At 40.0% G+C, this 22,210-nt stretch overlaps 1 protein-coding gene across 1 annotated transcript in view; it reads right to left on the bottom strand.

Moving 5' to 3' along the window:
- Positions 1-20,277, bottom strand: part of ALS2 (ALS2, alsin Rho guanine nucleotide exchange factor) — a 35,353-nt gene extending 15,076 nt beyond the window's left edge. Inside the window, exons 1-17 of the mRNA XM_026047615.1 lie at positions 20,010-20,277; positions 18,090-18,169; positions 16,972-17,060; positions 14,195-14,349; positions 12,516-13,429; positions 11,020-11,380; positions 9,942-10,110; positions 9,402-9,498; positions 8,943-9,020; positions 7,820-7,996; positions 6,291-6,462; positions 5,745-5,925; positions 4,398-4,463; positions 1,831-1,993; positions 955-1,086; positions 604-732; positions 129-199 (exon numbers count right to left, since the gene is read on the bottom strand). Of these exons, the coding sequence (XP_025903400.1) occupies positions 129-199; positions 604-732; positions 955-1,086; positions 1,831-1,993; positions 4,398-4,463; positions 5,745-5,925; positions 6,291-6,462; positions 7,820-7,996; positions 8,943-9,020; positions 9,402-9,498; positions 9,942-10,110; positions 11,020-11,380; positions 12,516-13,429; positions 14,195-14,349; positions 16,972-16,991 (2,885 nt within the window). The 5' untranslated portion in view covers positions 16,992-17,060; positions 18,090-18,169; positions 20,010-20,277. The remainder of the gene's footprint in view (positions 1-128; positions 200-603; positions 733-954; positions 1,087-1,830; positions 1,994-4,397; positions 4,464-5,744; positions 5,926-6,290; positions 6,463-7,819; positions 7,997-8,942; positions 9,021-9,401; positions 9,499-9,941; positions 10,111-11,019; positions 11,381-12,515; positions 13,430-14,194; positions 14,350-16,971; positions 17,061-18,089; positions 18,170-20,009) is intronic.
- Positions 20,278-22,210: the final 1,933 nt, after the last annotated feature.

The following is a 22,210-nucleotide window of genomic DNA, read 5'->3' as shown; positions in this document are numbered from 1 at the left end:
GAGGTGTAGATGTGTTTGCATCCTATTCTGCTCCAGGTACACAATACTCAGTTCCACTGGCCCCATAATGCTCATCTTCTCCTCCCAAGACACCTGATTACTTCTGCATCACAAATAAGAATACTTACACATTACCAGATTCTTCTGAAACAGCCTCTACCCACAATGTGGACAAGGGAAAGATATGGTGCGTTGAAAACTGTAGGCAAGGAGAGAAGAAGGGAAGGAGGGAGAAGAAAAACTTCTCCAAATACTGATCCATTCATATTCCATCCCACCCCTCACTGCACTTTCTCTGAACTCCCTTTCCTTCAAAGACAGAAAACAGATAATTACAGGTTCCTTCTACGCCCCTTGATCACAGAAGTGGCTAACAAAAAATATGCCAGTCACAAGGCAACAGCAAACAAAAATACATGTTAATAGGTCACTTCAAGTGCCTTTGGAAACATGAAAACATCAGCACTTTGATGTGTTCAAATAACACTGCAGTGAAGGGTACAAAACCCTTCCTTTGTTATAAGAAAGAAAGAAAACAACAACAAAAACATGATGCAATTTAAAGCAGAAAAAGCTTTTGCTCCAGGAGAAGAGCTGACTTACCTGTGCATGCACCAGAGCATCATTAAAGAGGATAAACCAGTTTACAGAGAACCTCCCAGCATGTTGCAGGGACAATCCCCGGTTGCTACTTTCACAGATTAAACGACGCTCTGGCTTCCGCAAGGAATCCTACAAGGGAGTTTAAAAATAAAAATTGCAGAAACTTTGTATTTGACTGAAGGTCAGTGCTATCTTTCATAATAAGAGTCAAACTTTTCACAAGCCAGAGTACTACAGCAAGAATATTCAAATGAATAGAGTGCAACTGGGAGAGTGGCACTAGTATAGACATGGTAGAACGTTAACAGCAGGAGATTCCAGCTGCCAATGGACTGACAGATATCATCATACCGTCATTTTCCCAGGAAAGGTCTTCCAGAAGCCCAGCGTGTACTCTGCCTCTTTCCTTTTCCTGCTAAGGTGGACAGCAAGGCTCTCATAACAAGAACTGGAGTCCTGCAGCTTTTGGTATTCCGGAGATGCCTGTACGGCACAAAGTAAAGACAGTCCTGAGAGTTTCACCAACAAAGCTTCAAGTTTTGCTACAGTCAATCCTATTAAATCAGTACTGAGCATTTAACAGTTTGACTGGTTAAGAGAGCAACACAGGTCTTTCGTTATTTTTTGGGTAACATACTCTATTGGGGCATTGGGCGTTAATGTTCACTGAACATTAGACAACATGCAGACATTGTACATTAACAATCTTCCTCACTGGCAGCTTAACAAGCTGTAGCTTAAGAAACACTAATACTTCCAGGAGGAATGCTTTAAATTAGTATATTGAGATAAATGATCAGACAACTATTTTTCCTGGTTAGTCATCTTCTCTTTCAAGAGAATGTGGTTATATACACTCCACTGACAGAAGTCTAATATTTATTCATTACTTTCAACACAACAGCAAAAACAAGGATCACTTTGCTGATGATGCCAGATGAAATTGGTGAAGAACCAGCAAACAAAATAATGTATTTGCAATTAGGGGCTCAGATGCACAAACAAGTTATGGCAGGCTAACAAACTTCTGCCTGCCACGTGATAGGTGCAAGCATGTGTAAAAATGAGCAAGTGAATGTGTACAATCTTTGCCTAAAACTATTTGAGGTAGCTTTGTTGCACACTAAGCTGCTTCTAATTACCTTGCACTTGCTTCACACAGTTACTACGGCACTCTAAGTTTGATATGTGTATTTGTCTAGTTATAGATAACAAAAGACAGCTTACCACTTCAAAACACGTAGCAAGCTTTAGCAACGTTCTAGCGTAATTGTGCAGTCGTCCAAATGGCATGAAAAACAGAGCATTTAGAACTTCCACTAGCTGCGTGTTTTCCTCATTCACCTCAGACAGTTTCTGCAACAGTTCCTGGTTTTTACTTAAGAAGTCTCTGAATGACAGGACCATTGGGGGACAGAAGGAGGAAAGAAGAAAAAGGCAGTTCAATAATAGATATTTTACACACAAGCAGTGATACTAGCAAAGAATGCCCTTTTTGGATTATCATAAGCAAGTAAAAAATTAAGACAAATGCATGCTGTTTATTAATCTACTCCCAATTCTTAAGGAAATGCTAATACAATCATGCAGCTCTCTGCCAACTGCAACACAGGACTGGTTAACTTCTACTCACAAGCTCAGTAATTAAATTGAAGGAAGCTGACGAGCTTCCCCACTTGGAGTAACTAATTGCCTCCTTCCCCTTTAACACTTAGACAAGGGGTCAACACAGATGGAGTGCCTCCCCAGTGATTGTTAGATCAAGTTTCTAACAATCTGTTGTTAGATTAAGTTTCTAAAACTGACAGACTCATAAGAGACAACCTGAAAGAATCCTAACTTCACTTCAGTGCACTTCCCTAAATGTATCCAAATCATCTCTTTCCCACCCCTGCTCTTCAAGAAAACTATGCAGTTTTCCCCCTAACTAGAAAAATTACATCCTACCTCAAAGAAAGGCAGGAAATCTGTTCAATCCTCAGTCTGATTTCCAAGAGGGAGAACTAATCTAGTTCAGAGAAGAAGAGGGAAATGATTCTGAAGACAGTGTATTAGCACACAAAACCAGGAACTCTTCACCAAAAGGAAAGCAAACCTGTATTTTCCCTCTCCTTCAAAATCTGTGTGCACACATGGTGCTGGCATATATAACACACATTTCCATTAATACACATTCAGCTGAGAAGTATTAGAACTTCAAGCCACAAGAGCCAAGTGAGGCTGCAAAAGCAAGCTCCAGGGACAGAACAACAGTTTGGAGAATTGCTCAGCAGGGTCCCTACTCCTACATGCTTTGCAAGATGCTATTTCACACTCAAACTCATGTACCTTGTCTAGGTCTGCTGATGAGACTTAAAAACTCTTGTTCAACAAGTATTAAGAATGTCCTTTTTGGAGACAAGGCTATACTTCCAAATATAAAAAGCTAGATGGTTTGCATTTTTACAGTGTTTTGAGGTCCTCACATGAAGACCTCTGTATAGAAAGCGTCATATAATAGCAGATTCATCGTAAGTATAGGTTTTGTCTACTCCTTTAGATGAAATCGCCCCGAAACCTACCAACAGTGAAGACTTATACTGAAACTAGCACTTCAAAAAAATTGTTACTACTTGTAATGAATTCATACGGCAGAATATCCATAAGAGACAAGCTAACATCACAAACCACTGCCTGGGGCAGTATCCCAAGGGAGGGATCTGTGTGCTAATGACATATTCTAAACAAAGAATCACCATCTGCAAAGATATTCCTGTCTTCCCATTGCAAATAACAGAGTAAAACTTCCTAAACATGTCCTCCCTGAAGTTTCAGAACTTAAATCAGTGTTATTTGCCTAACAAGATCCTGGTTGCAGTAGGAGAAGCCATCACACAAGTGACACTTGTGAAGAATTCAGTAGGAGTAATTTCTGCATCCAGAATTTTCCAATACCAAATTGAAACAAACTTATACATAGTTGTACTGTTGTAATTTGAGCTCAGACCAGTTGTTATTCACCCTAGAAACAAGACTGTTTCTTGTTTCAGACACAAGAACTTCCAACACCATTGCTCGTGCTACATGCAAAGCACTTTATGAACAGTGTTAACAGAATAACTGAGATGACTGAGGTTAGGAGAGAATGTAATTCTACAGACATCAGTTAAACTATTCATCACAACTTTTTCCCAGCACTATGGTGAAAGATACACAGTACCATTACTTTTCTAGTAAAAATATTAACTGGGCAGCTTTACTCTGAGGTCAACGCAGTTCAAATATAACGTCTCAGGTCTCGCAACAGACCTTTTATTTAATGCTCTGAGCACTTACATATGAAAGAGTAAAACATCCTTTAGAGGCATACAGGATGCTTGTGCCCAGCGTTGTGCTGCATTTTTAAAGAGTTTGCTGTATTTGTTTACAGCAATATTTGAGAGGATAAAGTATGAGCAAACACTGAACAGACAAAGAAAATTTAACCTCAAGATCAAGCTTTCAAGAAACATTATCCTGAAATATGATGTACTTATTTAGATTTCACAGAAATTACCTTTTATGCTTATTGTCTTTCTCCACCTTCAAGATAAAGCAACTGAACTCATTCAGCAGCACTTAAACTTAAATTATCACATTTGAGAGCAAGCGCCTTTCTTCCTTGGATGGAAAAGAAATTAGTGTACTCAGGCAGGCCAAGACTGAGTTACCACACTCAGCTTATTACTGCACACATGCAAACATACACACATACAATTTAAAGCACAGTTATTAGTTTATGATCAACTAGCAAATCAGGGTAAAGGTTTTCTTACATTGCTGGTTTTGCAAGGAGCATAAATCCTCCCATTACCAGGAAGTTTGTTACTGAAGTGCAATATCTAAAACAAGAAAGATAGCTTCAGTTTCCAAATAAAAACATGTCTGGGAAATGACTACAGTTGACATTTCAACCATTCACCAATGAGATCTGTAAATTTTAACTGCACAATTCTAACTGCTTAAGAAAATATTGAACATTCAGCCACGCGACACTAGCAGAACACTTAACAGTCACTTTCCATAAGAAAGGTAGGACCTTGCATCCTTCTGCTGCTGCTAGAATAACACAGAGAGATTACTTTGCAACAGAATCCTTGGACATGTTTCCTTTTAAGTTTTGGGAATTTCCCCCAAATACGCTCTGCATATACAGAGCAGTTCATGTTTCTACAGAATAACACTGCTAGCTTCTAGTGATCTTCAGCATAGGAATTTCTTTTTACTCCTATTCAGCATTCTACACCTCTTATTTTTCCCCTAATAAAACTATAAAGAAATCACTCAGGACATGTATCTCCAAGCAGAGATAGGTTTCAGTTCAACATAGCTAACAGCTAGTGCTTGTGCTGTCTGATGAAGCCTTGAAAGAGGTTCAGATACTACACTGAAGAACACGCAGGTTTTTATACTATAGGTGAAAATGCATAAAGCTCTAAGAAAACAAAGGACAGGAGAAAACAGGCAGTAACAAGGACAGCAGGAAACAGGTATTTCAATATCTGACAGGCACAAAAGAGAGGAAATCAAGAGAGTCCTTCTAATCTGAGGAATGATGAGAATAAACTCTGGAAAATCAAGTTACAAAAAGAACTGAAATCAGAAAGATAACAAGGAAGGGACAGAATATCTGCCTAGGATTACAAATAGTTAATTTGATATACATTTGATAAACTTGCTGGGTTAAAACATTTTTACAACTTACTGCATATTCAAAAGACTACTGCACAGCAAGTGAAGTTTGTGAAGGTCTGCCTCCAGGCTCTCTGTAGTAGCCAAAGCAGTAAAGACTGAAGCAATGAAGGCACTGAGTAAGCAGCCACTCCATTACACTGTATTACAATATCCTAATTATTAAGGACAATTATGTCACTCTGCAAGATATATTAGCAACAATTAAGAAAGTTTCTCCATTAGGAAAACCGAAACTACAAGGTATGGTCTGCTACTTGACTACTTGAAATCTTGAAATACACAGCTCAGTACGAAGTAGACTACTCTTTTTGCAATATCCTCCATAAATTTTAAGTAGCAAGAACATAATTTGCATGGCAGTTTTATGCTGTTATGCTGTTTTCCTTATGCATGCAGAGACTCTGGATGAGAGAGAACAAGATACTTGCTCAGTGTAACTATCCAAGAAGAGACTGGAATGCTTCAGGATGGCCAGGCTCCTGGCTTCTTTCACTCCATGAAGAAAACTACTTAAAGAAGCTCCATGCTGGCCAATGAGATAGCAGAGCTTGCTGAATCTGCTTGCCATTTCCTGCAGCAGCTGGATTGTATTTGCACTGCCCAAGTTATCTGCAACACAACAGAAACCAATTTAGCATGCGGTACAAGAAAAGAGCACTCATTAACAAGGACAATTACCCCACACTACTATTGCAGCGTTTTATCAGCAATTTCACTTCCTGGCAAAATTATTCAGAACTAGGAATTCTATGATTTTAAACTAAAAATGGCTCAAATCATTAAACAGTTAAGAAAGTGTAAGTACTAGTAACATTAAACAGCTGTCAAAATGCAGCTGTATTTTGCTAATAGCTCCAAATAGTAAACAGGAAAAAGTTCCTAGCTGTAATATATAACATCAATTTTTAATTTTGCATAAAGTTATAACTTCCCTTAAATTCTATAATAACAAATGAAGTGTTAGAAGTTCTTACCTAAACCTAGAAGAGGTCTAAGAACCTGAGACTTGATCTCGCTCAGTTTACAGTAGAATCTTCTCTCAGTAGAGGCCAACTCGTGCAAACTGGCAATATATCCCATTATGTTTTTGTCTACCAAGACCAAACAGTTTTCCCCACCAGCTATCACATTGCTTATGTACCCTATCTGAAAGGGCAAAAAAGGGAGAGAGAAGAAAAAGAATAAAAATATTAATGCTGCTCTTTTATCTTCCAATTTAAAATTAGAATGATACAGATTTTTTATTCTGCATTTTTGTCAGGGCTGAATTAGTTATCCACAATAACAATTAGTTAGTTATCCACAATAACTAACTAACTAATTAGTTAGTTATCCACAATAACTAACAATTAGTTAGTTATCCACAATAACTAACAATCCATTCAAACTAGCTTAGTAAAAGCATGGTAAGTAGAAGAAATATTTACAGTCAGTGCTGTTCATTTTCCTAGCACCGGCACAGCCAAAGCAGCAACAAATGGACCTTTTAACATAGCTCACACAGTTACTTGTGTAAGAGATAATGACCATGAACTTGCACATTGCAGATGTCTTTATGCATATCAACAATATTGATACTAATGTCACATGAGCTATTTCTCTTTACAACTGGGAAGCAATGGTTACAAGGCTTTGATTTCTACAATTACTCTGAGCAATATTCCAAAATAGTTCCAAATAATAGTTCCAACAGTTAAAAAAACACACACACTTGCTTTTAGAGCTCACAGTTGTAGGAAGCAAAATTTTTCTCTGTAGTTTGCACAAGTGCCACCACTTGTAGCAGATACACTCTTGACTCCTCATTAATTCACATGCAGTAAAGTGACTCAGTGTTTGCTGTTGAATAGAGGATTTCTTAGAAACACTGAACTAGAGGTGTTCAGAAAGCAACCCAAAAGGCAACTGAGACATGCAAACACCAACTAAATAGTCAGCTAGACAATTCTGTGACTGAGGAGCTACTCTGTAAGAGAAGACAAGCGAATAGCTAGCAACAGTCTTTCAGAGAGTTACAAGTGCATTTGTGTGCTCCTCAAAACCACTTCCCAGTTGCAATCTGCTACACCTAGGGAAGCAGCAACGAGATGCAGAACAGCTGGCAGGCAAGGAGATACTTTCTACCCTGCCTAATGCTTCAAACTCAGGTTGGCCTGGAATTAAAGAGCTTGCAGCAGGACGTGGAAGCGGAGTCCCCCACTTTATACCTACTTTAAGCATTACAGAGATTGAGCTTGGTAATAAACAATGAGAAGGGGCACCTCTGCTCCCCCATAAATACACAAATGCCCTTTTTGGTGCCTTTGCTCCATTCTTGCACCTTTACGCTCGGGAAAAGGAGACGGTCCACAGGTCAGAGGGACCATCCACCCACTCACAAACAGTGTTGGCTAGAAGGAACAAGCTCCTTGTCAAAAAGCCCTGAAGGCTAGCTGAAGGATGCACATTGTGCCATTTCAAAAGATAGCAGTAGGATTGCACTAACAAAGCAAATGACACCCACCTTACTACAGGATAGTAGCAGAACTGGAGCCTTTGCACAGTTATTTTCAAATAAATGACTTTCTGTTGTTGTCTCTTGGCCACCGTAATACAATCCAGGCTGAAAATCTTTCTCATCTGCTAAGAAGAGGGAATAATCTGGTCCTGCTGCCGTACTCCAAACACCATCACCCAGCACCTAAAATTCATGAGGAAATAAAAGACATGGGGGGGAAAAAAATTTTTTTTTTTGAATCATCACTTGACACTGGAAGTTTCCAGCACTTCTGGCCACACAAACAAGAAAACGACTGACAATATGCAAAAATATCACAACTACTCAGCATCTTTCAACACCAATGCCTCATTAACAAGTATTTTTTCCCCCGTGTTTTGCCAAAATTAACATTCTAAACCAATTTTATTTTAAAATAGACTTCAAACAAGTCCATTCCAGTCCAAGAAACTTGATGAAAGTTAGGATGCTGAGCTCCCCTCTCTACTTAACTGGAAATTCTGTGAATTTGGGAGGTAGATGTACTTGGCCTAAGACCTGAACAGGACAACTCTAAAGCTGGTTTTCCAAAATGACAGACAAGAATCTAAAAATAGTCCAGGGCTTGGTCTAACCCCAAAATTTGGCTATTTACTCAGTACACACACAAAAAAAAAAAAAAAAAAAAAAAAANAAAAAGACCATTACAGAACTGATTTTCATGCAAGATGCAACTAACAACTTCAGAAATACAGAAATGAATAGCAAATATGGCTAGGATCTAGCCAAACTAGACATCTAGGAGCAATTGTTTAGAAATTAAACAATATTCCTTGCTATTAAAAAGCATCGGCATTGCAACCTCAGCATCAGAGAAGMCAATGATAAGGCAAGAATGAAACCTGGTTATGAGATAGCACCCCCTCTCAAAAAAACAAACAAAAGCACACAGTTGCAGTTTATGGAAATTAATTGTTATGTGTATTTTCATTGACTCATGTGAAGATTTAGTGTCACACCATAAATCGAAGGAATTAAGTCTATCACTTTATAGCACACATATCCATAACCAAGGTCAGTTTTTAGAAATTATGCTCATCCTTACCGGAAGAGGCACTAAATTGAAAGAAAAATACAGCAAACAAAGTACCTTTGCAAGCCGAGGGACTGTTGTTGGGGAGTTGAAGTGCCCAAGCTGGCCAGAGGTATTACTGCCCCATGAATACACCTGTGCAGAACACAGCCAAGCATCAGTTTAACAGCACATACACATGGCCAGCAGTGCAACACAGCAACTGTGCAAACAGACACAAGTCAAGAGTATCAAGTGTATGCACCCTAATCTCCACTGTTCTCTTATTTTCTCAGGTTATGTCTTCTCATGTTCAGAAATGGAGCATGCCACATCAAGTCACCGATCTTTAAATACAATATTGATTAGACATGCACAAAATCAGACAGAAATTTAATCTCCACTAAACACAGCACTTCCAAACTCTCCTTCCATAAGGAATCARTGGTTAGAAGCAAGACTAAAAAACAAACTTAGAAAATAGGAAATATGACAACCATGTCAAAGATAAGCAGTAAGTTACATGATCACTTGTACCTGGGATTTGGCAGTGAGTGCTAAGGAATGATGGCCACCAGCAGACAGCTGAATCACTTCTTTGCCATCTAGACTTTTCACACATAGTGGCTGAAGCCTGTCAGCCCCCAGAATCCATAAAGGAAGAAAATGAAAAAACTATCAGAGGAATTCCTAATATGAAAATAACCTTTTTTCCCCAAGCACATTAGAGAAAACATAAAAATGCACGCAATCTTTTGGCAATAAAYCAGCTTAACTAAAAATTCCTGAAGGATGAAGATTGATGATGAACCTCAYCCCAATTAGTCAAAACTGTTGGGCAATAAAATTAAAATCTCATCAAAACTCCTGCCAAAACTCCTGCCAATTAGAGAGGAGAAGTTCTGACTGGCGTAGGTTGAGAAAGAATATAGCATAGAACAAGTTACCAGAAGGACCTGGGGCCAGGCAACTTAATAAGAAGGAAAGTAAGGCAGTTGGCAAATTTGGGGAAAGTTTAGTGCTCAAGTTTTCCTAGTAGCCTGCTGAATAAAGCAGCTTTTCTCAAAGAAATCTCACCTTGGCAGAACATCACCATGTCCTAGTTGTCCTTCTTTCCCCTTTCCCCAGCTCCATACCTCCGTTCTTAGAGATGGTAAAAGTGCATCAGCTTCCCCACTGTAGGTTGGGGTCAGAGCTACAGTCCTCATTTTTGCCCGCCCTACCTTCCGCAAGAGCCTTGGAGAAACTGAAAACAAGCCAAGAGAAACTAAAAACACCATTTAAGGCTTAAAAACAATATAAAACAAAACCAAAAGCAATGAAAACACCCAAAACCCAGCTCATCACTTCAGATAAATACATTATTACACAGCCCGTGTCTTACACAAGAAGAGTAACATCCAAAATAACTCTTTAAAGAGTCTTTAGAGGAGTCTTAACTAAGATTCAGGAGCAAATGCTAAAGTGTAAGAAGTTACATTACTTACACACAGGAGCAATATATGCTAAAAGTAGATATGTCCCAAGCAATTCAAGGTATCATTTTAGAGAAAAGTGAATATATATAAAAAAATGTGGTTATGCTAAAGTAAAAGAACAAAACCTAACTMTATGTAAAAGTAAGCATATTTTGAAAGAAAGCATATCCTTGCCAAGAACTCCTAAAAACTCTGCTCAGATCTAGAACCAGTATAGAACAAAGTCATATAACTCTGCATTCAGAGTGACCAACAAYATTAAACCTTGCAAGGGAGAAGTTCATTAGCTTTGAAGTTTGGCAACTGGAACATTTCTAGGCCTCCCATCTCAAAACCAGGGCCATKCAGTACAGCTTAAGGGCCACACAGATCTTAGCTGCTATGCAATCTATACAAAAGGTAGTCTTAGGTCTTTGTGTAAGAGATATCCAACCTAGCACAGTGAGCCCACTTTACTCAATAAGAACATCCCTAAACCCACTATGCTTTTTATTTTATTAGGATGCAGTACTTGCTAGCCTTCCTCCTCCTCCACCTTCAGGTACTTAAATATAGCTCAAAATTCACAAACACCTTTAGTAGAAGATTAAATTCACAGTGTGCTGTGTTATCACTTATAATCCTTCACAGTATTATACCTTTTCCAGTCTCTTGGATTTCCCAAAACACTTTCTTACCTTGTGACAACAAGCCAGGTAGGGAAAGTCTTCGACTCACTCCTTCAGATTCCTCCTCTCTGATATCTACTAAACTGGAACTCTTTTTTCCTTGCATGGACTCCAGTCTGACCTGCTCTTCTCGACTGTCTTTGAGGCTGTCAGGCCCTGCGGAACCGCTGCCAGACTGAGACCCCGCTTCACTTGAAGAAGTGCCATAGAAGTTCATTACTTTCTTCAGAGACAGYGCTCCAGCTTCATACGTAGCAGCTACTCTCACCCCCACTGCTGATGCACAAGAGGCCACCAGGCTGTTCAAGGCAGATGTGCTGGTGCTTGGTGGGCCTGGGACGCAAGCACCGAGTTGTTCTTCTTGAGAAGTCTAAAACCAAAGAAGGATTGAAGTACATCATATTAGACACCATGCAACAGTGGGATGATGATGATACATTTACTGTTYAAACTATACGCCACAATGAGTGAGACACTGCTGAAGCTTCTCATATCTACATTTAACTCTATTACTCAGAATAAATCATATTCCGTAACACGAGTCACTTCTGCATGGACTAGGCTTTATCTGTTCCTTGTAGCTCATCCACAAGAGGTTGTAGGTTTGTTTTGTTTGCTTGTTTTTTGAGGGGGAGTGGGGAAGAGGTTTTCTTTGCCTTTTTGTTTAAATACTAAAAAAAAACTGTCTTGCAAAACAAATATAAAAAGATTTAATTCTAGGCTTATTAGCAGCTTCTCTAGCTGCTAAGATGACATTATATTTACAGAAAGATATATTCTTTAATATATTAAAACATAGTGATCCATTGATTCACTTAGCAATGCCTACCCTAAGAACACTGTTCTATACGCCCATTTATGCTACCACTGTATCCATATAAAGCATAGTTGTTAATAATGATCAGCAGTTACCTGTTTGCCAGGTGTAAACTGATTAAAAGCAGTCATTATTTGCTACTGCAGCAAATGCTTTTAAAAGCAGAATATTATTTGTTATTGTAGCAACCTATTTACGCATCAAGTAATAAAGAATGTACAAACATTTAACATATTTATCAAATAACAAAAAAGCAAAGCGCCCGTTTCCCCTCTAATATCCCTTTATTATATCCCCTCTAATATCCCTCTAAAATTTTAGATTTTATTCTGCAAGAAAGAAAATCATCTTTGACTTTTTTTCTGGGGGGAGGTGAGGGGGGAGGCGGTGAAGGAGGGGGCGCAAAAGACTCCACATGTCCATGGCCCATATGCAGAGGCAAGGCTCCAGTACAACCAAATACAACCAAGGCTGCTCATATTAAAAGTGGCCTGGAGCTGAGAACAGCAGACAAACTCTTCAATATATAACTGAGAACCATCACAGGAAAAAATAATGGAACTACAGAAAAGCCCTATTTAAAACACTAAGAAAACAGTCCATCTGTGATCAGTATAACACAAAACCATCATGAATATAGCTTAAGAGGAGCTGTGGCACATTAGAAAAATGGTTACTAGGTACCAACCTGCTCAGGCTCTGTAGTGATGCTTTTCTCCAGGCTCTCATTCAATGAGTTGTCTGATAAACTATAYTCCTTCGCTTCTTTTTTGTCAGGGAACAGAATATTCCCAGGACTAGAGATGCCACTGTCCTCCTGTCCATCATTGCTGGAAAGCAAGCTTGCTCCATCAGCTTCCAAAGCAACAAGCATATGTTCTGCCACAATGCACTTCTGACTGTCTTCACTTTGGCCTCCTGTCACACTTTTTCCTTCTACGGTCTCCAACGAAGGACAGGAGAGAAGATTTTCTGTTTGGGCATCAGACAGGGCTACACCCAGCGGGCAGCAGTGGCTATCTGATATGATTACGTGATCTTCCTTGTCTGTCATGGTAATGAGGAGCTGGCTGCAGTGATTGCACCTCTCTGGGATAGGCTTCATCTCCTGCACAGGGAGACATTGTACGAGGGCCAGGCTGTGGAAAGCTCCACAAGCAACCTGGAGCACAACGCGGCCTGCCAGGTGCTCCACCTTCTGGGGCTTTATCACTGGGAAAGTTGTKGTTATGAGACCCAGCTGGCAACCACTCCCCCAGGCCCATATCTCCCGACTTAGTGATAGTGCCAGCGTGTGCTCCTCTCCACATGCCAGCTGCAAAATCCTGACTGATAGCAGAGGGCTTGTTTCCGAATCAGAAATACTGATGGGTTGTGGTTCTGGCACGTACGGCTGATTAGCAACAGCACATTGGCCAGCAGAATTGTTTCCCCACATATAGACCACACCACCATCTGTCACGGCTCCGTTATGGAAGCTGCCAGCTGCCACTGTAATGACATGTTGCCCAAGTAAAGTGTTCTCTAAGATGGGACTATTAGTGCACGACTCCTCCAGTCCTGTTCTCCATGGAAGTTTTCCGAAACTGTAGACCTCTCCACCTGAAAAAGCACATTTTTAATGATATTAAGCCAAAACTATAATTTGAAAAGAGTCAGATGAACAAACATCCATTTTTGGCTTATTCCATGGCACTAATGCATGAAGGCTGCTGGTTGGTCTTTGCCTTGGTTGCCCTAAATTCTATATACCTAGTATTAACATTACCTTGTACATGCATGAGCACTGCTGAAGTAATTCTTTTTTGCTAAAAATTCTACCATTTCAAAGTTAACAGAATAGACTGAATATATTTTTAAAAAGAACAAAGAATGCTAATCTACAACAAATACACAGATGAATAAATACAATTCATCTTGTCGGTACAAATTATTCAGAGCAAACAATGCTGTCAACGGAATCACAGAATCATTAAGATCGGAGATCTTAACCTTTAGAGGTCATCTAGTCCAACCCCCCTGCACACACAGGATCACCTACAGCATGYGGCACAGGGCTGCATCAAGCGGGTTTTGAAGATCTCCAGAGAAGGAGATTCCACAACCTATCTTGGCAGCCTGTTSCAGAAACTATGCAAGAATTCTCTTAGAATATATAACACAATCTATTTCCTAATGCAGAATATAAATTTATATTCCAGTCTTTCAAGTTTTTCCTGCTCTATAGTTCAGGCATGCAACCGTGCTGGAAGGGCACAGTAAAGTAGAGAGCTCACCCTTCCACATGGAAACACTAAGTGAAAACAAAACTGACAATAATCAAAGCTTGTTACTGCTTTAAATCTTTAAGATTAGTATGTTTATTACCTTCCGTTAGAAGTAAACCATGATTTACTCCAAGGGCTGCCTGCAATACCGTCTTCCCATGGAGGCCTGGAAGTCTCTCTGGGGTTATGGAGCAGGAACCAGCTTTCCAAACATAGACCAGGCCTCTCTCTTTGGCTCCTTCTGCCTCTTCTGAACTACAAGAATGAAGAAAACAATCAGCTTGAAGTTTACTACAGTTCAGTAACATGCAGTTTGCCYGTCACATATGCTTGAAAGACTTAGCAGCTCAGGTATTAGCTACAATTTCAGGAATATAATTTACTCTATGTAGAATTTGGTGGTCCTCATTTAAATGTTATTTAAAGGAAAAACAAAAAATCTTCAAAATAAAATCATCAGATTTTTCATTTATACTTCCCTCTCTGAAAAGCAGCTGACCCTGATGTTAGTAACCTGTTAAATCTGCTTACTCACAACTACCAGGAGCCTTTATATTAAATATTATACTTTTGCTCACTGTGAAACCAAATGAATATACACTTCTGCCACTGCATGCATGTTCAACAAGATAGCTATGTCATTTCCACTCACATGAGAGCAACGCTATTCCTATAAAAATAGTGAAATTTATAATGTTAATTCCTAATGTGTCAGGAAAGAATAGCAACAATTATGACTTTCTGATTTCGTGTTTTGTAATTTTGAATTTTTTAAATTAAAATGCAGAAAAATGACATTAGAAATGTGCAGTTACATACAATGCCAAGTGTGCTGAGACAAAATGTTCTCATAAAACATTTGCTTTTAAAAGGAAAAACTGCCTGCAGACAATACAGTGAACTCGCTGTTTACATTCAGTGTCTTCAAAACATCATAACCACAAAAATCTCAGGTTTTACCTACTTTCAGAAAAAAAAGTTTCTTTTTGCTTTTTAAATTCTTAGCGAGTTCCTCAGATTCAAATGAGCAAGTCATTCAAAACAGTCACTCAAATAAAAGCCACCTCAAAACAAAACAAATTTCCGTCTCCAGGTGAGGAGGAACTTCTTTACTGTTAGGGTGACAGAGCAGTGGAACAGGCTGCCCAGGGAGGTTGTGGAGTCTCCTTCTCTGGAGGTCTTCMAAACCCGCCTGGATGCCACCCTGTGCCACATGCTCTAGGTGTGCCTGCTTGAGCAGGAAGGTTGGACTAGATGATCTGTAGAGGTCCCTTCCAACCTTAAATATTCTGAAATTCTGAAATTCTGAAATTTTGAAGCTTGCAGAAATGCCAGCAACCTTCCAAAGCTGCTTTAACACTTCAGCAAACTCTAGTTTGAATGTTCAGTCAGTAACTTCTTCCATTCAGCAGAAAAAGCCTCCACAAACTTTTTACAAGTATAGTTTTAACTATTGATGAAATCATAACCAAAAATTATATTTTGAAAGTTTAATATAGACCAACAGCATTTCAAGTTCAATTAAGAGCCAAATTCATTTACAGATTCATATATAATAAATTGCTGTCCATGCTATAGGAGAAAAAAAGGGCATTTTGTTACTTATTTGACCACAGACTTCAGCAATTTATTCCCCATAAAAAGCACCTCTTGCCAGCTTCACATAAACGTGTGAAGTGAAACAGGCATTAAGGCAGTGAGAAGAGTTTTGATGGAAAGGCAGTGGATGTTTAGAAGCAAAAGCATTAAGTAATGCATGCTTTCCAACACTGAAAGAATCCCAAAAATGTTCTGTTGGATAGGTTGCATTGCTGCCAACTTCTAGCATACAAGTAGCACGCTCAAAACAGTAGGCAGCTATTCCTGCTGACTCTGACTTCTTTTAAATTAAGTTATGCAATTTGTTGCCTAGCACGTGYAGGTGAGGCTGAACAGGAGAGAGTTTCGTGTCTCAGTTTCTGTTCTCAACCCCACGGGAAGAAGTTGCCCACACAAGCCAGGCAGTCTCCAGCCTCAGAGATATTCAAAATCCACTGGGACAATCTCCTGAGCAACCTACTCCAGCTGAGCCTGCTTGAGCAGAGGTTGGGACCAGATCATTTCCAGACCCCTTCCAACCTCAACTGTCCTGTGATTCTCTTTTTCCACATGAGAAAACAAACAAAATGATCAGTCAAGGAGTCTTCTAAAATTTGGGTAAACGATTCAACCCAACTACCATCCTTTGTATTTAAAATGCAAAATCAACCCTACATTTTAATACTATGCATTTCTGCTCAGAATTAGATGAAAAACAATAAACTAGATAATATACATGGGATTTTTGGATTTCCTAACTTTTTTCACAGTAGGCCTAAAATCAAAACATGGATTTTACTTATTCACTACTACTACTTATTTAGTGTTTAGGTATTTATCCATTTAATAACTCTTCAGAGAGCAATGTAAATTAAATTTGGACATACAACTGGATTCAATAGAAGATACTACCCTTCCATCCTAAAATACCTGACTCCTCTGTCACGTTTCTTAGGGTAAGAAACAAGGATAAAATAATTGCCTATTTGCAGGGCTATCAAGCCAGAACCAGAATTCACATATGCAAATAAGAGATCTGATCTATGCTTCATCAGATAATGTTACTTTCAAGTTTCAATAGCTATCTGTAGGTAATCCTCAACAATCAGTTAGGGAAATAAAAAGTTATTGTTATAACAAGCTGACTGTTCCAGACATAATCAAAGTTAAAGTTAGGTCAGTCCTCCTCCTCTTCCATTCAATTTATATAAGTGTATGTGAATATCACTCACTTTTAAAGGGTGATTATTTGGCACATATCCAGAAGCCTCTGGGCTTCAACTAGCTGCTCATTCTCACCTTCTTTCCTGTGAGTCCATCTGTCAGTGGCAGCACTCCATCACCACCAAATCATTCCTCTTTCAAAAGGAACAATATAATTTCAAACACTGTAAAACATACAAAACAAACTGGCTGTACAATTGCAAATACTATCAACTCTGCAAGAAACAAAAAACAAAGCTTTATATTCCATGTATTAAGTAGTTGAGCATTTCCACAACATAAAAATGTATTCAGATTGTACACGCCGAGTTGGCAGACAAAAGCTAAACAGCCAGAATTGTCCTACCTRCTCATCTTACAATAGATCTATTGTAACACAGACTAAACAAAACCTAGCTCAGAGACAAAAATTAATTAGTCTAGGGACAGAATGAATTTCAGAAACACCATTATTAATAAAATGCAGCATTTGGGATGCAGCAGTGACCATTCAATGATTATTTCCTGTACAACAGGTAACAATTTTTATAATTCACAGTATATCATTCAATAAACCTCAAAGCAATGCATCTGAGTTATTTCAGTCTAATATATGAGACAGAATTCTATGCTCAAGAAACTTTTATAAAGCATACGGATTTCTATGAGCACTATGAGGTGAATTCGTATCTGTATTTCTGAGCCAAAGCATATATTATCATTAAAACCTACGCTTCTATTCAAGCTGAAGCAGACAGGCAGAAATTCAATTGAGTTCAAAATATTTCTTCATGTCATCTGAAAACAGAGTGTCTCTAAAGATCTGAAAGGATCACAAAAAAAAAAAAAAAAAAAAAAAGAGTGGCTGCTCTACTTACTTTGGCGCAAAATCTTTTGCTTCTGATTTTTTTAACTTCATCCTTCATACCCACCACCTTATTTCCCACCATATTGTTAAAAATAATAATAAAAAAGAAACAAACACACTCCTCTTTGAGAAACCAAAACAGTACATACTTCTACAGAAGTATTCAGTTTTCCAAACATAGGACACTGAAAATAGAGAGATTAGGGCTCCTAGTTGGCAGAAAAAACATATTTCAAAAACAAAAAAGTCATGAAAATAAGAAACTAAATTAATGTGATACAGTAATAGTGCAACAAGTTACATGCATTTTGGATTTTAAGAAAAAAACAAATCAGAGCACACTTACAAGGAAGAGAGATATGGCAAGTCAAGTCAAGTCACACTGGCCACCAAAAGGACACCAATTTGAAAATGCTTCTTTCCCTCCTTCCTCAAAAAAGAAAGAAAAGCGATCACTTTTACACTGAATTAGGAAGCCTCACAAAGAAAGTGTCATATAGCAGTAGCAGATGTGTTTATAAAACATCAAAATGGAAGTGTATTTCTAGAACTTCTGAACTGACTGTGGTTTTGCTCAAAAAAAGTAAGCACAACTTTTTTTTTAGCCTACTCAAATCATCTAATTATATAACTCATTTCCTTGAAGATGCTGGCAGTTCTCCTCTAAAAAGAGCTCTAATGGGACACTTAAACGTCCAATGGACCAGTGAATCAGCTGAAGACATTGGAGCTTTCATAGGTGTGCCAAAATAATCAGTTACAGGGCATGTATTTAAAATCAGGGATATGAAGCTTAAAGCTTTATAAATTAGGCATTATTTTAAGTGCTCAAAGAATTTTGAACATGAGGYTCAATTGCACAAAAATTATTATATTAAAATTATTATATTAATTTTCATGAAAAATCCTATCAATAGAGTTAAAAAAAATGGACAGCTGAATAACTGCTTTGCAAGATCAAGTAAGAAACATGCAATCCACACACACTAGAAATAAGGACAGTGATATGATATTAGTAGTGTGTTTTCCTAAGAAGTATAAGAGAACAAAAATCTTCTTTGGTGATTTTCATCAACTTTCCTTCTTAAATAATATTAATGATACAGTATTACTATACTTTTTTTTTTCTTTTTTGCATTAAAATTACCTGACCTGTTATAGGTAGGTAAGTTTAAGACCCACAGAAGAGAACCATCACCCAAAACCAAATTCTCCTGCTATGGAAGATTGGTCTGATCCCAGCACCTGCACTGCTCTGCCCACAGAGTTAGACTCTACATTTTCACTTGCAACACTGCAAATTAAAATAAATAAATAGAGTGCTGAACAGTGCCAAATTACGAAATGGCTTTATGCTACAGACAGATGGTCACTAGCATGGCACTGATGTCATTCTTTCCTCTTTAAAGTGCTATTCCAAACTGTGCAGAAATCAAACACTACCACCCCATAATGACCTGCTTGGTCACAGGGAGCGACCTAGAACAAACACAACGCTGATTACTACAGAGCTGTGCCCTTCACTGGAAACTCACTGCTCAGTGAGAAGCATCACAGATAAACAGTAATCACAGATTCAAGGATGAACAACAGGTATATCTCTGATTTGCAGAAATACCGGGACTCTTATTAGCCTTAGATACGTATTGTCATCATGTGCTTATTGGGCTGCTAAGGTTAGTAAATATTAGCCCACACAACTTTACAACTTTATCAGATACATTCACTTACATACTTATAAACAAGCTTTTGGCAAAGTAGTTGCACCATGCATAGTGAGCTTATGCCAGCAAGACTAAGTTTATTATATTCATATATTACAATAAATATTTAAACATTATTTGTTACATTTGCACAAAGTTATCTGCTCATATTCTGAAAGGGTAACCATCAAGATACCTAGTTCAAAATCAAGTTGCCAATTCCAGCCTTATCTAAACTTATATAACTCATTATTAACCATGGTTCAGAGATAAAGTACTACCAGCCCAAGAAGCCCTTGCATTTTTGTTACCACTGAAGACATACAGCCAATGTTTTTAACACTGTGTGACTAACACCTGCCCAGAGCAAGATGAAACAACTTTCTATGGAAAAACAGCACAGGAACTAATGTAAGTTCCTGTGAATGACTGACAGTAGTAAACAGATACTACAATAAAAAGAGTTAAGAAAAAAGAACAAAAAAAAAAGTTTATTAACAGCTGAAAGAACACAAATGAAAATTAACTGCCTTAACACCTATTTTTCATGGCTTAGAACTTACCAGTTTGGTAAGAGACTGATAAAAACTTCTGAACTAATACACCTTCCTCCTCTCTTTCTCTTCTGCAGCTACAAGTTTTTCATTTAGCACACGGCAAGATGCTTTCCCTTCTGAAAACAGCCCGTTTCACAGAAAGAGCGAGCAGGCAGCTGGTGCTAATTTTACGAGGGTTATCGCGGCGGTGGCCGGCTCCCGCAAGCCGAGCTCCCCCACCACTACACCACACTAACCCAGCAGCCCCACCGGAACGCGGCAGGAGCCTGCCCTCCCCGCACCTGCCGTCCCTCAGGGAACACGAGGGAGGCCGGGCCAGGCCGGGCTTCCCCCGCGCTCTCCCAGGCCGCGCTCCCGGCTCTGCCCCCACCTGTGACGCCTCGCGGCGGGGGCGCTAACGGCCGCGCGGAGCCGTTAACGGTCTCGCCCCCACGTGACCGCAGCAAACGCTCCCCCCACCCTCCCCTACTCACCCTGCGCGGCGCGGGCCGGATCAGCTGATTCAGGCGCGCGCGGGGCGGGGCCAAAGCGCCGCAGCCGCGAGGGCTGGGCCGACGGGTGCCGCGCGGGGACAAGAGAGGCCGAACGCGCGGGCTGCGCTTCGGGCGGGAAGCATCCCGGGTTCCGAGGCAGCCCGCGCCGGACTCCGGCTCGAGGCTGCCTCTGGAAGGGGAAAGCGGGAGAATAAGYGGGAGCGGGGCCAGACCGCGCTCTGTACAAAGGCTCCTGACAAACGTGTGTGGCTGGACAGGTCAGCCTCGTAGCACACTGACAGTCTGTTTGCCAGCAAAGCATTTACGAGCACAACATTTCCCCCGGGAATGAGGTTGTCACCCCTTCTCTGGGGCTCTGGGAAACAGGGAGTCAGACTTYGGGCCAGAGCGTGCAGAGTCAGGGGCAGAACTTGGGCTACAGCAGCAGCCTCTGTGCTCCTGGTGGTGTCCAACGAAACGCRCTGCCTGTGGGAAACACAGCACACACAATAAAGTTGCTTATTGGGCTTGCACAAGAGGGGCCACCTCTGTATTCTTGCATCACGTTTAAGACTTTGYTTAACAGACGTGATTCTGCGTAATGCCCTGCCCTTTGTGGCTATGTGAGAGAGAAGCTGTCCCTCCGCGTCCATTGYGGCTGAAGCCCCTGGAGAGCAACAGGGACTCAGCCTCTTCCTCACTTTTCCCTGATCCGCTTTATATGAGAAGAACAGAAACTGTGCCGTTAGTCACAGTGGAGCACGGGACAAAGCATCCACAGCATTTCTTTGAGAAAGAAATGATTTTGCTTAAGTGCCTGGGTTCTGTTTGTACACTTTCATGTGTCCCCACAGACAAAACTTCACAAACTGCTTAGCTGATCAGGACTCCTRCTTTTGCCCACTCCAAAACCACAGGAGCATCACAATCCACACAGAAAAATGCAACCTTTGTGCCAGTCTACTCTTGGTGAGCACTGTGACTGCAAGGGGTCACAGATTGCTGTGTTTTCCACTTTTAACTGCTGTTTAAAGCTGCAGCTGATTTTGTCACCATCGAGCAGATCTCCAGCCCTGGAGAGCAGTCCTGGCACAGGGGACAGGGACAAAACTCTGGTATCAGCCGACTCTATTCTAAACTCAGAATAACCAGGGAGGTTAGTGGACCCGCTCCACGTTCATTCCAGTGTAATTAAGATAAAGTTACAAAGTCCTTAGTGCCATTCTGGATGAAAGCAGAGAGATCCCTGAGTATGCTTACTTGCAGCATGACTTGTGTTAATGTTTGCCTTGACGCGTATTTACTGTGGTGTTTTYGCTCTGCATCATACTCCTGGCCCACCAGTACAATAAACCTTACAAGCTTTACCTACTCAGAACTAATAATGCCGTAAAGATGCTCCACCCGACAGGCTGAGCTCCTACAACTCCCTTCTCTACAGGAGGAAAAGGCAGTGAGCCTATGGAGGGTCCGGTTTAAGGAGGTGTTTTGTGCGCTGCTGATTGGCACTGGGTGCCACTGCCAGGAGCAGTGCTGGGACAGGTAGCCYGTGCCACTCTGCAAGCTCCACATGGGCACAGACACAGGCCCCAGACCCGAAATACAGCAAATGTGGCTGCAGGGCTTTCACAGCCAGATGAAATTGTTGTGGTCACAAGATACAGAGCGCTAATCCAGCAGAAATTTGCTCTGCCAGCCCAAAGCTCTTCAAACATCTTTTGTAGAGGTTGGAAA

Source organism: Nothoprocta perdicaria, unplaced genomic scaffold (assembly GCF_003342845.1).
Source record: "Nothoprocta perdicaria isolate Ctin4 unplaced genomic scaffold, notPer1 scaffold_11, whole genome shotgun sequence".
NCBI classification, from domain to species: domain Eukaryota; kingdom Metazoa; phylum Chordata; class Aves; order Tinamiformes; family Tinamidae; genus Nothoprocta; species Nothoprocta perdicaria.
The sequence above is the reverse complement of the archived record's forward strand: the minus strand, read 5'-3'. Positions and strand labels throughout refer to the sequence as shown.